The 17,867-nt window shown below is 42.5% G+C and overlaps 1 protein-coding gene across 1 annotated transcript; it reads right to left on the bottom strand.

Annotated features, from left to right (window-relative positions):
* Nucleotides 1–2,467: 2,467 nt before the first annotated feature.
* lonrf2 (LON peptidase N-terminal domain and ring finger 2) lies at nt 2,468–17,273 on the bottom strand. Its single transcript, XM_051403977.1, has 12 exons — nt 15,497–17,273; nt 11,762–11,880; nt 10,528–10,650; nt 9,963–10,118; nt 9,497–9,722; nt 8,587–8,686; nt 8,187–8,301; nt 7,054–7,175; nt 6,442–6,628; nt 6,179–6,313; nt 5,665–5,814; nt 2,468–5,051 (listed from the first exon to the last, which is right to left on the bottom strand). Exons 1-12 carry the CDS (start codon nt 16,239–16,241, stop codon nt 4,893–4,895), a joined length of 2,337 nt encoding a protein of 778 aa, XP_051259937.1. The 5' UTR covers nt 16,242–17,273; the 3' UTR covers nt 2,468–4,892.
* Between the last annotated feature and the right edge of the window lie 594 nt (nt 17,274–17,867).

The following is a 17,867-nucleotide window of genomic DNA, read 5'->3' as shown; positions in this document are numbered from 1 at the left end:
TTGTTTAACGAACAAGGTCTTTTCATTGTCTCACAACTACGTACCTGCCAGTACTTCCACAAAAGGGTGCTGATTGGTTTGGTACCACTGTACTCCTTGCACGATGGCTTCTCTCGTGTTCTTTTAAAATCTCACGAGTCCAGCTGTCTTCTCAGGTTATACCATCAATGGGTTCAGCAAATGGCATGGCAATCTCTCTCTTGAAATGCTGTCTGAAGTGCATAAATGTGCTCAGAAAATAGCATTCCTCCTCCTCTGTTGGCCCTGACCAATCCAGGCATTACTTTTCAAGGCAGCTTGACATGAACCAAAATGCTTGTCAGGGATAAAATTGGATCATACGATGGTGAAAGACAAAGGGCAGCACAGGTACCACAGTCCTTCTTCGTAGCTGGGAACCATGAACATCCACACAGAATTTCATGGTAATCTGGCCTGTAGTTGTTAAGACATCTTGCTCTGCATCAAAGTGTGGACAGACAGACGGATGGTCCTCTCTTCCTTCTGTCATTGATCTGAACCACAATAAAAGCAGGAAGTGGCAACTTAATGGGTTTAGTTTACCTCCAGTGGATAGGGTGGGTTTCAGATGGGTTTATAATGGGTATGAGCTAAAAAACACAAGAGTGCCCCAGCTCGATGCTCACTGCCTGAAAGCACTGCAGCTGCATACATGGTGGAACAGCCTCAAGGGAACACCTCCTCCATCATTTTGCCTCTGGTAAAGGGGTCCTTTGTAACGGAGGCTAGAAGAAGCAATGAAGCACCTTTCATATCTCTTATGGCCATACCATTCACGAGAATTCATCAGTTAAGGTTTATTACAGCAACCCTGCGAGCCACCACTTTGTCTCCTTTCATAACGTTCATTCAAGTTCTGCATATTCTGGAAGATAGTTTGAATGCGACAATACAATAGAAAAGATCCTTCAGTGTTCACTCAGGTGTAAACATTCTCACTGAATTTCACTTGTTGTAGATAATGGCAGAGCGTTCTGGTGACAATACTGTCAGGAGAGGATGTTTACCAGAGCTCAGTTTACATAATGTACTTTATGTAACATCAAGTGGTGTCAAAACATGTCCAATGTTATACATGAATTTGTTAATGTTGTTGCTGCAGGACATTTTGTCCCCCCAAGAACGTTTAAATTGTCATTCTCGGAATCTAATCGGAAGCACAATTTGCTATCTGGGATGTCTGCCTTTCTGTTTTGTCTGTCTTCTCTCTCTCCTCCCAGTAAGAACCCTGTATGAACTCAATGCCCCTGCAATTCGTCTCACCTGCTATTTCACTAACAAACACTGCCCCCCTGTGGCCCGCAGTTGCTACTGCGTCCCACGGTCAAGCAGGGATAGAGGGAGAAATGTTAAAAAAAGAAACATCCCAAATTCACTTTGCCCAGCAACAGTCTCACTGTGCAGACTATATAAAACGCCTTCAGTGGCGGAGCCTGTGAGGAGAAAAGACAAGAAGATGCTTATTGTCTGGACTACAGTGGCTGATCCAGATGCCAGCCAAGACTGCAGCCTCGTCTCCAAGTATGGAAGGGATCATCTCATCAGTCTCCTGCTCAGTGTTTTTACCTCCCTGCTCACTTACGTGTTTTTGAAGCATAGTAGTAGTAATAGGGTTGGTGAATCCGGACAGTTCAGGTCAAGCCTGGAGAGCTCAGCTCAGGTCAGATGTCTCAAGGCCTCCCTAGTTTCAAACCAGATTCAGGAATCTATTCATGTAGTCTATATGTGTCTCTCTCTGAGGAATCAGATATCACATTGATGTATCTGTGTCTCATAATATTTCATTTAACATAAGATATATATAATATCCACTGAATAAAATGGAGAATGTAGACAGTCTCTCCAGACTCAACCAGCGCTGTGCTTTATTGCCCTAATGTTCTTGACTATCTGGCCTTCCTCACAGTGGTGTATGAGTATATTTCTAATTTATTTATGCATCATCCAATCATCATCAGCCATCCAGTCATGTGACTTCACCAGGATTTACAAAATAAGATATTTTAGTTTTATTGGAAAAAATGTGGGTGGTGTTTATTTAATGGACCAGTGCTGTAAGCTTTTTCTGTCCTACACTTCACCCAGTGAAAGGCAGGAAAAAACAGCTTCATAGACCGAACAGCTAACTTCCTTTGGATCAAAGCCCTATTTTAATACAGTGAGCTCCATGTACAGTAATGTCTATAGGACTTACAGATCTGTGCCCTTGAGCAAGTCACATTTTCACCAGACTGTATCACCTTCCAAATTGTGGATGATCAGAATTAACAAAACACTGATGAGTGGCATGTTAAACTATCATTAACTTGGTTTCATGACAAATCTCTAGAAGTGCTTCATAGTAGGGTTTGCTTAATAATACATACACATGTGAGCATGACAGATCTCTCAGTAAATTATCAAAAATGGAACAGCTATGATACAAAACAACAGGTAGAGACAGGACTGAATGTGTTTTTCTTTATTTGCAATAAAAAATAGGTATAAGAGCTCCCTTTACAAATATACCAGGGAAATGCAGCACGTTGTGAACCCCTCCCCTGTACAGGGAGCGAGTAACTGCAGTGGAGTCATTTGGAAGGACAGAATTATACAGAGAACAGTGCATTTACACGCACTATAAGAATGCAGTTACAACCATGGCTGTCCTCTTAAAGCAGCTCGACCAGCTTAAAGTTAAGCATAATTTGTCTGACTGCTCTTCACTCTTTGGACTTACTCTGGGCTTGGAAATACGTGACATTTCATATCTTGCAAAGCTCAATTTAAGCCATCGACACCTTCACCATTCATTCTTCCTTCCTTTTAACACACGCTGTTGAGTTTTATTGTAAATGAAAAGCAGGTAGGTTTACATTCAGTGTTTCTCCCCAAAACAAATTGAAAATGAACTAAAAACAGTCGCAAAGCGTATGTTTGGAATATTTTGAAACCTCCATTGTTCATCATCTTCTTCCCTGCAATTTGCTGGCACATCGCTACGTCTCTTTTGTTCAAACAACCAGCTGTTTTCAGTGGGACAGCTTGAAACCGCCAGCAGGAACCCATATTGGGACACCTGCATGCTCTTGCACGGGATACAAACAAGACAGGGACCCACTCGTGAAACCATTGTTCTACAGCACTACTAGTGGTCAGAAATTCCACATGGGACCTTTAATTCAACTATCAGGAAGAGTTGGGTTATTATTGTGCAACATCATCTTCTTTCAAGCATCATGTGGATTTTTTTTTACAAGTAGAGCTATGGAGCTTTTTGGTGACAATGAGCGCCAAGAGACACGGCATTGTGCCAGTAAAGACAGGGAGGAAAGATGAAACAATGCAAGTTCAAAAATATACAAAAATCTCTTTGCTAATAAAACTATTCAACAAGTCAGGATACACACAATGTGTTTTATTGAGAAACGCTGACTATAAACATAGATTGTTTGTTTAGAAAATTAAACAATAGGGACAACTTAAAGCACTGCATTTGCATTACAGTGCATGTAAATGTACTGAGAAACAGAGAGAGAGAGAGGGTAAAATGTTCCTTAAATAAATCATTACAAAGGCCTCCAAGTTACATTGATATACATATAAATCACCCAACTTAAAATATCACCATACACATACACTTAAGGGCATAGCAGAGAGAGTGAAACAAAAACAAAAAAACCTAAAAGAAAATACACAATCAACCCCAATTACTACGTCTGTATCAAGTCCCAGAGATATGCTACAATAGGACATAAAGTTCCAGATCAGCTGTGTCTGGGAGGATGCATTTGTATTTGCATTTTTCCAAAATGCAACTAGAACTTGTGCGATTGCCCGACTTAGATTTGAACTGAAATCTTCTTTCATGACGAGTGGAGCATGTTTTGTAGAGTTGTACTTGTTCTCACACATTGTAGTCTGTGGTTTTATTAGTGTTAGCATAATCACAATCCTATCCACCCTGCAATGACTCTCATGGCGCCCATTGCTTTCTATCCGACAGTCTGAGGTACGGGCCCACCGCCGGGTGGGGCACCAGATAGAAAGCTCCAGGTTTCTGCACATGAATTTTGGCTCAGTCAGTGAGATTTAGGGTGAAGCAGATGTTGCATGTGCAACTCCCCGAACGGATTCTGTAAATGCAGAAGGGAGAAACACATCCACATACTACAGCCAGACCAGTACATTCAGTTTTGTGTTGTTTCTGTTTTTGCTTCATATTTCAGTGAGTGAGTTTTTGTTTTGACTGCACTTGTACGAATGTTCACAGTTGTGGATGCGAGGGGGCAGGCGGCTCTGTGGCGGGCCAACTTTTGTTTCAGTTTGTGTGAAAATACTGCTTAGTATATGTAGGAAAAGATTCATTCCTCTTGCTCACACTGCTCTTGTGATAACATGTTTTTTTTTTTTGTTCCTTCATAACAGAGTGTCGGGCTAATTACCCAGAGGTGGCCTAAACGGAAGTGAAACAGCTGGCCTGACTGCTTTTACCTCTGCCTCAAGAGAGAACACCAGGTGAGAGGTCACTCGTTCAGAGATGTGTTGTAGCTCAATTTATCCAAGATGCAGGTGGAGGTGGGTGGCTGGACACACGGACAGAGAGACGAGAAACCAGGATTACCGTCATGTCAGCACCCCGGCCCACCTGACGCTCTCAACAGACCTGACGCATGTGCTCAGACAGGCTGCATGACACAGGAAGGAGTTCATGAGCTTCTGAGAGAATGAACTGATGTAAGAGTGGGCAAGTAAAAGGATGATTGAACACATGTATACATGAGTCAATGAATCAGTCAATAAGTGACCAAATGAATGACCAAATAAATGAATGAATGAATTGCTGAACTGCATAGAAGTCCGAGCGGTGTCTGCCCCGAGCGGCTGGGCAATCACCGCGGCCTCTTGCGTGTAACAAAGATGAGGACCCTGCGGATGGCAATGAGGCGGTCCTTGAGGGAGGTCATGGCCAGGATGGTGAGCTGGGCTCGATTCTCCAATGGAAGGACAGCAAGCAGCCACCAGCACCAGGCCGGACCACTGGGACTGGCCTGAGGGAGAGAACGGATATATACAGTAGAGTTATAACAACTTTCACTGCTCACAGGGGTTTAGAAAGGTTGCGTACTGTAATAGAGACTTGGTAAAGCATTTAATCTAATTCCTGTATGTGACAACTAAACTGGTGTCAGCTGCAGAATGAATCTGTCTGTGTGTGTCTTCCCACTGACTCTGTAGGTCAATAACTTTACTGCATTTGAGTTGGTTCTCTCAGTGTGAGCAGAAAACAGAAATCATGGAGCAGCTGAGAAAGGGTTTGAGTGGAGAGTGGAAACAGTTATCGTCCTACTTCCCCTTACTGCTCTAGGAAAAAAAAACACATTCTGGTTAGGCCGAGGAATGCAGCTTTAATGCGAGGACCATGGCTGGACACAGAATGTTCCTGGTAGGTTTTTAAGCATATGGTGTTTATATTCAGATTTCCCTCTTTTGATCTTATTTTCTGAAAATCCTGCCTCTCATAAAAGACAGCACACATCAGTTATATTGTTGCACACATTTATCCTTAATCAAACTAAAATGTAAACTGGCATCTTGTTTCATCATGTATTTCTATTTTTGTGGTAAAAGCAGTAAGACTATGCTACGCAGATATTTGCCTACCTGTGGGTCGGGGTCTTTGCTGGGAAGGTGTCCGAAGTGACTGAGGATCTGGCTCTTCATGTTGTCTTTCAGGGAGGTGAACCAGCTGTTGGCCTGCTCGTACACGGAGTCGTGCAGCTTCAGAAGCTCCACCAGCTCCTCCGCCTCCACCTGTTTGGACAGAGATTTTTGTTTTTTTATTAAAAACCACTGAGCAGAGGAAAGATGGCAGAGGCTGCATAATTTCCAATTTCAAAACCCTTTCCACCTGACTGAAAAGAGAGTAATTTAAGCACATATTCATTAACTTATGTGTTTATTGGTGTAGAAAGAGGTTGTTTTTTCCCCTCTGGAAAGACTGAATTTGCCAGTGGCACAGAGAAGGGAACTCATGACTGTTACTTTCCCCTTGCTGTTGAACTGTCTCAGAGTGGCTTGGGGCAAAAACCTGAGTTCTACTTTGTGTAACATTTGCTTGACAGCAGCATGATGTAAAGTGTTTGAAATGAGGAGCTCTAACAGACAACACACCCACCTTCTTGTCTTCCAGGTACTCTATCTTGGCGGTGTTGTAGCCGTCTCTTTGGCCATGGGTGAGGACCTTGAACCGCGACACACCAATGGTGTCGACCACTGAACGACCGTCAGGAAAAAACTTCACATCCCGCACCTGAAAGACAGATTGTTTTGTATTTCCTTTATTTATTTATAGAATCTCAGAGTGAGATAAGGACATGTGCCAGAGGAAAATAAGCAAACAAAAGACATCGTCTACCAGCTCTAGATGCACACACTCACCTGCAGCATGCAGCCGTAGTCGGCAAATCCTTTGAGCTCATCGGCTATGCACATGCCAAACTGCTTAGTGCCCGTCTCCATGGAGCGGCGGATCATGAGGCGGTAGCGCGGCTCAAACACATGCAGTGGGCAGGGGATGGTGGGGAAAGCCATGGTGCACACAAAGATGGGTACTTCCTGGTTCAGGCTACAAGAGACACAGTAAATATTTTGTTGAGACTATGGTAATAACAGGAACCACTTTTAATGCTTAATTCTATCTGGAACTAACAGAATTCATTGTCAAATGAAAGGAGTCATATTTCATATAGTAAACAATGCACTGCTTAATTGATTTCATTAAAAGGTATTTTCAATGACATATTTTCACCATTATAAATGTGAGACAATACAAGACAGAATCTAACTGCATGCTGAAAAACAAGACCTGTACCAGTTTGATTTAAGACATTAACACTTCCTAATCCACATAAGCTGAGACATTTGTCTGTACAGGTTGTATAGGTATAGGGATTTTAATGTTACTATTTAAAAAAATATTATGAATATTTATTTTTGATCCTGTGACTAGTGTATTGTAGTAAATAAATAATGTGAGTGTGTGAAACTGACTTGGACAGCTCCTTCATTTCCTCTTCGTGGATTTTCTTTCTCTCAGCCAGCTCGTCTCCTAGGTAACGCTGCAGCACTTCTTCCATCAGCAGGGTCTTGTTGTAGCCCCTGGTGGCCAGATACTGCAATGACAACAAAGACCATAAGGACACTATTTAATACATACTAGGGCTACAAACAACAACTGTTAGTATCATTTAATCCGTCTGTTTTCTTTAATAATATTTTAATGCTCTGAATTTTAAATTGTCAAATTGATTTTTTTTGGTATTGAGGGATAAATTACAATCAATACATTACAAAAACTAAAGTTGATTCATTTTCAGTCAATCTACTAATTAAACAATAAATTGTGTCTGTACTAGGGGTGGGCGATATGGGCAAAAAATAATATCTCAATATTTTTTGGGATTTTGGCGATAACGATAATCAGTCGATATCCTTTAAAATGTGATTAGAATTGTCTGAACTGTACTTGTGTCCACCAAACGCGTTTACAGCGCTGAGAGCGCTCAAAAACTCATTTTCCGAGCGCCCAGCAGTGTTAAAAGTTGAACAGATTTCAACTTGAAGCACTCTGAGCACTGCGCTAAAAAAACCGTCTCCGCTGACATCTTTTTACCGCTGAAGGCGCTTAGCGCTCTGAACGCTGAAGCCCATAGGACCCACGTCTCGGCACTAAATCATCTGAAGTACCGGTAGCTTCAGGGACTGGAGGTGTTTGCATTTTCTCTCTACCATCGCAACGCGCTGCTAAACTGTTGCAAGGAGGATGCTAGCGAGAGGTCACGTGATCACGTCTTGTGATCACGTAGGCCCACTAGTCGTGTAACTGAATCCTGCCATGCTGTAGAGAGCGCTGCTGCACCGTGTATTAATGGATGTGAGGAGTTTCCGCGGGCGTTTCATTGTTTTTGTCGAAGTAATTTAAATACTCGATAATGGAAATTTGCACATCGTCAAAACAACAATGACGATATTATCGCAAACGATATATATCGCCCACCTCTAGTCTGTACTACTACAAACTAAACAACACTCACAACACTGAGGTCAAAATATGGTTTTGGCCCTTTATTGAAAAGATAATAACAGTGTATTTGCATATTTGACTACATCAAATGTGTGTGTACCTCAGACAGATTTTCCTTGCACAGAGGGCAGTTGGAGTTGTGGTCCAGGCAGCGCTCCAGACATTTGAGGCAGAAGGTGTGACCACAGGGAGTGGCCACCGGCTCATAGAACAATCTGGAGGACAAACAGCAAAAAGCCCAGTCAGTCTCCAACATGCTAATACTGCCTGGGGTGCATGTATCGCACACAGATACATGTCCTGATAAAACAGTTGCATTCACATAAACAGAGATTTTAAGTGAATACTTTTGGTCCAAACTGTTACTAACACATGTGAATATGCATGCAGTTTGTCTGTGTGTTTGTGTTTGTGTTTGTGTGTGTGTGTGTGTGTGTGTGTGTGTGTGTGTGTGTGTGTGTATGTATGTGTGTGTGAGACGTTGGACTATGTGCAGTCACCTCATGCAGAGTGAACACTCCATGTCTCCACTGTCCAGCAGCTCAGCAGGAACCACCCTCCCTCCACACACTGTAGCCGTCTGAAGGCTGCTCGCCTCATCTGTACAAAACATCACAACATCAGGAGACGCATTTCTGTATGTTCAGGTTATTTAGTATCTGCAGGTTTCTTCTTCTACTTAGACCTACAGTGCATGTTTATCATTTTTAGTCCATGGCTCATGACACAAGAAACACACTCAAATTACATTAAAGTTGTATCACATGGCTAATTTTCTGCTTTGTTTTCTTGGAGTGCACATTAGGGTTTATAACAGAAAATCTTAGTGTGATGATCCGATCATATCACACAAGGAAACTACAGTTAACACTTGGGAAAAACATTGGTACAGATTAAAACGATGCAATGACAGACAGTCTCTTCTCTAGCTGGAAAAGTAGCTTAACTGGTCCAGTACAAAGAAGCAGACTGCAGGGTAACGCAGCGTTGGATTGTCTGAGCCAAAGATGGGATCAGGACTTCTACATTACACACATGCTTACATACCACATACTTATTACTCAGTGAAGAATGTAACTACCAGTACTTGTACTAAAAACAATAGTGTTACGTTGCCTCAGTCTTAATTTGTCATAATTGATTTCTTATTGAAGAAGTAAAAATGATAAAATACAAATAGGTCCAATTTCAGTGTACAATACAATGACTTATTTTACTAAGGGGGGTATGCAGTGAATGAGTTGATAAATAAAACAACCAGTCAGCCAATTTAAGAATTTGATTACTGATTCATTATTATCAGAATAACCAATAGGTGGTCCCAGACTTAAAGCGAAATTATTTAGAACTTATACCAACTATGTCAATAGTGGATGATCCTATTTTGCAGTGAATCACAGTTTCTCCTACCAGGTCTGAGCTGTTTGGAGGGAGGCTTGAAGATTGCTGAGGGTCCATCTCCACTGTGTTTCCTCTTGATGCCACCAGGGGGTGCCGGCAGCATAGCCAGAACGCCAGCAAGGCTCTTAATGTTGTCCTCCCCTGCAGCGGGGTCCGATTTACTGGGACACGGAGCAGACAGTCTGGAGGACGAGTCATCCACTGGAGCGCTTTTAGTCACACTGAACTCTGAGTCCTGGACACACACACACACACACACACACACACACACACACACACAGACACGCAGACACGCAGACAGGCAGACAGACAGAGATTAGTGAGCAGGACGATTACGGAGGGATGATCAGTTTGACAGCCACGCTTTGCACCTCATTCAAAATGTCAAAACATAATGCCAACTGTGCTGGAAAGATGGACTGTGAGGAACAACGTATTTATGTATTTGTATTTGTGTTTGTTTGTGCGCACTAACCTGTGAGGAGGAGCCAGGCCTCTGCGTGAGTGGCCTCAGAGACCTGAGCAAGGCTGGGGGTTTGATGAGGCGGGTGGTCAACCCCCCCTGCAGTGGGTGCAGCGGCGTTGGAAGGTCCTCGTTCTCAAACACAGAGGAGAACAGCTCGCTAAGGACCTGCAGGATAAAACAAAACAAGGAACTTGATTAATGTTCACAATACATATAGGTAATTTGTTTGTCCCCCCCAAGTGCGTAAAATCAGGAGTGGCATCTTCTTCTCCTTGTACTGACATTGATATAGTGAGAGTCACTCACACCTCATTGTGTGGATCTGTTGTATGAAAGGTTTTAGCATTTTGCAACATCTCTTAAGAAAACTATGGTTGGGCGATATAACAATATATACTTTATGACAAAGCAATTATACAGTTATCTCTCCCTTTAATAACTTTGGTTGCATTAGGTCATTGTAGGAAATACTGGGGTTTTTTTTTTTTTCAATAACCATTTTTATTAAAAGGGTTTTATAGGCAAATTAGACATTTCATTAAAACCAGAAGCAATATAAAAAAGCTTCTCTTACCTTCTGAGCCTCCAGTTTTACTTTGGTCCAGTCAGGCTTTAACGCCAAACACATTAAGTATTCCTGCAAGGCCTCGTCATTCCGGCCTGCTTTACTCAGCGCCGTGGCTTTCAGACAGTGAGCCTGAAATAAAGAAAAACTGTGTGATTAATACAATCCAGTATTTACATTCCACATGCAAACAAAATCTCATGTTGCCATCTGTTGTTTTATTATAAACACCACCTTCTAACCTAATGTCCCTCATTTATCAACATATTTTAATACGTGCAGTAAGTCTGAAGACATAATTTGTTTTTCACTTATAGGCATGACCGCTCTGAACACTTCAACAAAAAACATTCACATATAACTAATTTTACTCCAAGTGACATAAATTCTAAAAGTTTAAACACACAATCATTTGTGAAGAGCTGCTGCCATCGTTGGATTATCGTTCCAATCCGAACTATTAGATATGATTTGCGAGGAGCACCAGCAGATAGAACACATACATGTCTGCGATGGCATGTTAAGAGCTACATGATATCCATCTACAAATTGTAGATTCTTTGAATTTTCATTGTGAGACATTTTGACTTGGAATGCATCAAGCAAGTCCTCAAAAATACAGTTAAAGTGGATCAAAACATGAGAAACTGTTGTAACCTCACTCATTCACTTAATGTCAGAATGGTCCTCCTAACTTATAATGTGCTTAACTTAACTACACCAGCAGTTTATATATATGTGTAGACTGTGGGCCATTTTCAAATAGAAGATATTTTAGTTTGAAATAAAATCACATTCACATTCCGTCTATCTTCACTAGAATCCAACTCGTTTGCTTTTTCTTCTTCTATACTATGTCTTATATTAAATGAAAAAGTCTAATACAAAAATATGAAAAAAATGAAATTGTTATTTGCCACACCATTTTATTTATTTATAAAGATTCATGCTGATCTGCACCATAATAACAGTTTTCCTTTTCTTTTTTTTTTTTACATTTTTCTGTTAATTTTTCTATTAGTGGAAGTATATTCTGATCTGTGCTGTGTACTGTAACCCACAGTGGATAGTATTGTCAGGGAATAGAACAACTTTCTGATGCCTATGAACATTAAAAAAAGACCTCTTAATGAGATAGATTATATAACATTTGACATGACATTCTATTGTAGCTTTAGGTTTCTTTATTTTGACACACGTATATAATCTGGCCCTGCAGGTCCATTTCAAACATGTGACTCACCTTTGGCCAGAGCGGTTTCATCCTACAGAGGCTGTTGGTGTCCTGCACTGCCTGACTGAAGTTCCTCATCTCCATGTGCAACTCAGCCCGCTGACACAGCAGTCTGCCTGAAGAGGGCACTGTACACCACAGGGAAAAAAAGGCACACACACACACACACACACACACACACACACACACACACACACACACACACACACACACACACACACACACACACACACACACACACACACACACACACACACACACACACACACAGCATGAGGTCAGTGGACAGGCCTCCAGGGGATGGACAGCTTTTTCTAGGTCTAGTAGAAGTAGGGCAACAATGTAACATGTGACATGTGACCTATTTGATGTGTGAGAATGCTATGCAACTTATGTAGTGATAATACGTGGTGTCAGAGGACAATTACCAGTCAATTTATTGCCACATCATTAAACAGGTTTTTCACAAATGACATTAATTGTATAACAAGTACTTTATGTACCCAATTTGGACTTTTGACACCTTTCCCCCGCCGCGAGTGCTATCAATCTTTACTTTCTTAACAACCAAGATGTTCCAGTCTGATGAGAGCATTATTTCAACCAGGGCCTTTAGCATTTTGTGAGGGGAACTTTGGATTCTGAAACCTTTTGGCAAGTTATCTGAGAAACCGTTTTCCGAAGGCCGGATCTCTCATCTTACCAAAAACTGAACAGAAGGTGCAGAGGCCGACTAAGCTGAGTCAGCTGAGACACCAACAGCAGGATCAACAGACAATATTTACATGTCTCCAAAATATTGTGCTATAATCTGACTCCCAACAGCCTTTATGTGACACTGCAAGAATAAAAAATTTAAACATTGTGACTGGAGAATAGGAGCTTCCACAATATAGTCTAGCAACGTCTTCATCTGATTTTGTTTATTTTTTATGTTTTATGAGCACTTCTTCACCATCAGACACAGAACAAGACTATTTTAACATTGAAAACTGTCCACTGCCAAGATGCAATTGAATGTCCTGGCCTCTCTAGACTTGCACTTAAAATAAACAAAAGGTTGTTATGTATATCATGCTTGTTATGATTTCTCATAGCTTTGAATGAAACTGCTGGTATATAATGTCTGTCACAGTTACTCTGTGGGTGAATCTACTTACATTTGTTTTTGTGTGGGAATTTGGCTTAAAAAACATATTGGTGTACCTAGAACTATATCTTTTGTTATAATACAGTAATCTAATACATAATGTATTCCAAAAAACTGTTGCATTACTTTGATCAAGGTGGCACTGTAACTATAGAACCTCTTTTTAGTGCATTTTCAACAACAATGGATGTCTATGAGCTCAGACCTGGTGCAAATCAGTCGGTGGTTAAGAGTGGGAAATGTATTCCCTGGGTTTTGGCTTTTCATGGGCAACAAGGTAAAATTACACCAGCATTGTTTGTCTGCACTCAAAAAGCTGAGCAAATCCTAACAGGCGTGCATTGTTCAGCTCTATCCCTGGAGTCTCGATGATGGGAAGTCTGATGATCTAGGGTAGGGACAGCTGTCTCACTGAAGCAAGAACAAACTTGGTAGGAAATATAGCCACAAGCAGGGATTCAGGGTTCGAACCTTTTTGTGCAGCTCAAATGACTACAGTTAAAGCTTCACAAGGCTTCATAAAAGCTGACAAGTCACTTCAGCTAGTTTGGACTGAACCCAATACAATGCTTTTTGACCAATGTTCTCATTGAAATTAAGTCATAATTTAAAAAAATTTTAAAAATCCATCATGGGGGACTTTTATGGTCCAAAAGGATTCATTGTGGTGCACTTTGAGTTGGACTTGTGCATCCCATTTCAAATCAGTTGGACTTGGCGAGGGGTGCAGCCTTAATTACAGCGCCACCATCTGGCAGACTGGGCTCTTGGAAAGCATTTGTACATAATTTCCATTTATTGGGCCAGGTTTTCATGTGTCTAGACCCCTACCCCTTCAGGGTTTGAACCCTAATTATCATTTACAGGAAGGATTTGTGATCATTGCATTGTGTCAACTAGGATAGAAAGGGAAATGCAGTTCCTCAAGCAGGTGCTTTACTAGAGAAGGTGGATGACCTACATCCTGATAGCTTCTCACCAAAGTAAGACACAAAAATATTAGGCAAGGAGAGAAAGAAAATGTGAGAGATCCAGAAAGAGCAGGCACACGAGGGGTAAACTGGTTATCTTATTGTTTTTCACTGTGCTTTTCTCCTTTTCAGTCAGTTTTCTCCTTCCTGAGCACATCATTTTTTGTAGTTGTTCATTAACTGAATTACTGTATTATCCTGTAATTTTGTTACTTCTTTAAATAAACTTAAACTATTAACAAAAACTTAGGCTGTGGCTTTGCCTTGGTTGTGTTACTTTGCAAAACAGACTGCAATCTCTCCTTCAGTAACCAATATTGGACCTGTCCATTATGCGCTCTTACACAAACAGGCCGCACATCCTTATATCACTTCCATTGTGTAAATGTAGCGCACACTACGGCAGCCGCCGAGAGGAAAAACATTTGCCTAAAAGGCGCAGGTTGGATAACAGCTGTACTTGTGCTGAGCCCATTACGCTCATCCTACATCACGGACACCAGAAGGCCTCCTGCTGCATTTGTTGGGAAAACATTGACTGGCAGTGACAAAGCTGTGAAGGCACTCTGTCCTCCTGTCACCCAGAGTCCTTCACAAGACAGAAGGCACAAATCAATATTGATCTAGGGAGAGAAATATCTGGAAAAGTGCCATTTGAACACTCAAAATGACAGAAAGAGACTGCACTACATTTCTTTTGATTGACACGTTCATCTCCAGTTGATACATTTCTTCAACCAACATGAGTGTGAACACCTAAGATAGCCAGCGGTGTCAATGCCGTGTTGTTGTTCATTAATCTATTCAAAGACCACAGGAAATTAATGTTTGTGGCTATGTAGGCCAGAGGTGGCAAGAGGTCGGTTCAACTTTCTATGAGGATTCAAACTGTGCAACATGAGACTTGCCCTTAATGAAACACACTGACACTCTATGTAATGTGCCAACAGAACAGAACACTTTGTAGTCTGGCTCAGCGGTTCAGAAAAACAGCTGCTTAAAGTGACATCGATCCTAACGTTTCTCTTTGATATTCTTCTTCTTTAAGTGATAAGTTGATGTTCTTTCACTAATGTTGTATAGCAACATTTTAGAGTTTATCACAGTTACTTTTCCCTGAATGTTATCCAACATATTATAAAGTGCCAGCTTATGAAACACCGCCAGTAAGAGGAGGGGTTAATGCTTAAGTCCAACCTCAGTCGGTCACTACTAAAGAATGTAAATGTAATAAATAATATTTTGGTGATATAACAACCGAATAACAAAGTGGGCTTGAGAGCTCCACATACATCCCTTCCCTATAGCTGCTCTGTGAAAGCACTAGTCCTGCAGAGCAGAAATAGGTAATATGTTATGCATGTTCCACTGGCAAGCAGCGTATCAGTATGTGTGCTGCTTAGGTAATGAGGTACGGTGCATCATGTAACGCCTGACGTTATTTGATGCAGTCTAGATCGGTAGGAATGGCGCCACTTACCGGTGACACCGGGTAGCTAGACTGACCAAAGTAGGTCACCTGTACAAAACACTAGAGTTTTGATAAAAACATTGTCACGTTTATCGCAGAAAGGGTTACATTAAACACTTTCGCTTGTATGCGTGAAGGCTGTGCTTTCTTACCTAGATCCACTGCAGCACTGTACTTCTCCAAGGCATCACTGAGGTTCGGAGTTTTCCACAAAAGCTCTCCTTCGATCCACAATTTCCTAGCTTTAGTCTCAGTTGCGAACAGTTTATCCAGCAGGCCGCTGAGAACAACGTTTAATCTCCGGCCGTGTGGCAGTCCGTCTTTTTTGTTCAACTTTTGTTTGCACTGAATACAGTCTTTGACAGAGTCGTCCTCTAAGCAGCGTTTGCAGAAAGTGTGCCCGCACTCCACGGTCGTGGGCTCATAGAGCAGACACTTGCAGAGGCGACAGGAGAACAAGTCCAGTGCTTCGTCCTCTCCACACTCCCCATCACTTTCAATCCCATCTTCCCCGCCACTGCTTTTACCGTGCCCGTTTAAAGCCCCGGGGAAGCCCAGCTCTTTATCACGGAGAGTCCGGGCAATGGTTTCCACCAGGAGGGGAAGCTCCTCCGGGCGCAGTTTACTCAGGCTGGCCGCTATGCAGTACGAGTCCAGCGCCTCAGATATCCGCCCGGCGCGGGCCAAAGAGTCGGCCTTCCTGAGGCACAAGCCCCTGTCCGGCTGCTGGAGGTCTGCGAGCTGGGAGCTGTAGATCTCCACGGCCAGGTTAAAGTCCCCAGCCCGGCTGGCCTCCTCTGCCACCTCCAGCATTTCGGGGCAGATGCCCGCAGCTCCAGGGTTGGAGAGCGGGTGGACGAACAGCTCGCCCTGGTGAGACCTCACTCCCGTCTCCATCTTCTTCTCCCAAATGCAAAAGCAGATACTTAGACGGCGAAAGGGTTCACTGGTAGTCCGGCAAAAGCAGACCTAACTCTCCACGCCGGTTACAAATCATCTCTCAAAATTAGGATAACTATCATTTAACGTCTTGCTGTCAAACCAAACCTCCGAGTGTGTCCGACTCTCACTGCTGGCCATTGGTAGGTTAGGACTCAGTCCAAGTCATACGACCTCAACCCCAATAAAACAGGACGTTGCCGATCCGCGTTAAAGAAACACAAACAGTCAACTATATATGGCTTCTCCACCAATATCGCCAGCAAGGGACGTGGTTCCCCCGCAAACAGCGGCTCTAGCTTCCTGGAGGCAGCAGCTCGGTGTTATTTACAAAGCGTCCCGCTGGTCAGTCCTCTCTCGCCCCCTTTACAGCAGGGAGGCGGTCTGATAACGTCTTTCTGCTACAAATTGAAACTTTCCAGATAACATCGCAACACGAAAACGACTCTACAGTATCTTTATGTGTGGTCGAGAGCCGGTGGGTAAAGTCCTCCATGCTTAGCAAGTAAGAAGCTCAATTTCCATTTGGTCGCACCAACTCGTCCTAAAGATACAATATAAACCCAACAAAGGCCAAGTTTAGGTTTTAAAATAGTTTACAGTACGTGGAAGTCGAGGATACATCTGATATGTGTTAGCTACAGACCCATAAGCCCTCAAGTGAACCGCAGCTGATCGCTAGTTGTTTTTATATAAGAGACCCCGGCAGCAGTCAAAGCCGAGCGCTAGCTAACGTTACAGCGGGTTAACCTAGCTAACACCGACTGCCCCCTCGTCGCTCGTCGAACTCCACAAACGAACTCTTTTCGCCCAGGTGTCCCGAAGCCCGAATGTTTTGACGAACCCGGGTGTCATACCCTCTTCTTAAAAAACGAGAACACCCCGATAAAAATAAAGCAGCTACTCGGGTACTCCATCTTGGTCGCTAGCCAGCTAGCTTCAGCAGCTAGAGGTAGTTTCTTCTTCGGATTTCAGGTCCAGTTCTCCGAAGCAAGCGCAGGGCGTCACGTGATGCACGAGGCGGGCTCCTATTGGTCGGTTATGTGGCTCACTTATATAACGCAATGATATTGTATAACCTCTCAGACAGCAGAATGAATGACTGTCTGTGAGGATCAAAACAAGCTCGTAGTTATTGGTTTAATCGAGTTTTCACACGTGAAATCACAATAAGATGCCTTCAGGTGAAACAGTAGTGGTGATTGTGTTTTGTTTGACTAATTATCTCTCTGTCCTTGGTTAACTCGCAGTTGTGGCGCTGTGGGATTGATTCATTGTTTTATGTAATGCTTTATATAAGCAGTGTTTGACGTCTGGTTTTGCAGTTGTTGAATAAATGTTGAACACAGACTTATCATTTGGAGCCAAAATAAACCGGAAAAGGAGCCTTTTGAACCGATCTCAAAGTTTGTGATGACATTCAAATACTGTAGCTGTGACCCATTTAAGGGATGGAGATCTCCACAGGACCCAACCCACAAAGTTGGAGGATTTCAGAGAAACTGGAGGCTGGGCTGATTCTGCTCTCAGGAGGAGACTTAACCGTTGACTTGCTGCATGGGGCCCCTGAAGACAATTTGTACC

This window comes from Dicentrarchus labrax, unplaced genomic scaffold (assembly GCF_905237075.1).
Source record: "Dicentrarchus labrax unplaced genomic scaffold, dlabrax2021, whole genome shotgun sequence".
Classification (NCBI taxonomy): domain Eukaryota; kingdom Metazoa; phylum Chordata; class Actinopteri; family Moronidae; genus Dicentrarchus; species Dicentrarchus labrax.
The sequence above is the reverse complement of the archived record's forward strand: the minus strand, read 5'-3'. Positions and strand labels throughout refer to the sequence as shown.

Excerpts from the sequence above, each read along its gene's own strand:
- lonrf2 (XM_051403977.1), bottom strand. The coding sequence starts at position 16,241 with ATGGAGACGGGAGTGAGGTCTCACCAGGGCGAGCTGTTCGTCCACCCG. Across the intron at positions 7,176-8,186 it reads GCAAGGAAAATCTGTCTGAG|TATCTGGCCACCAGGGGCTA; the intron begins GTACACACACAT and ends TTGTCATTGCAG. Across the intron at positions 6,629-7,053 it reads GAAATGAAGGAGCTGTCCAA|CCTGAACCAGGAAGTACCCA; the intron begins GTCAGTTTCACA and ends TGTCTCTTGTAG.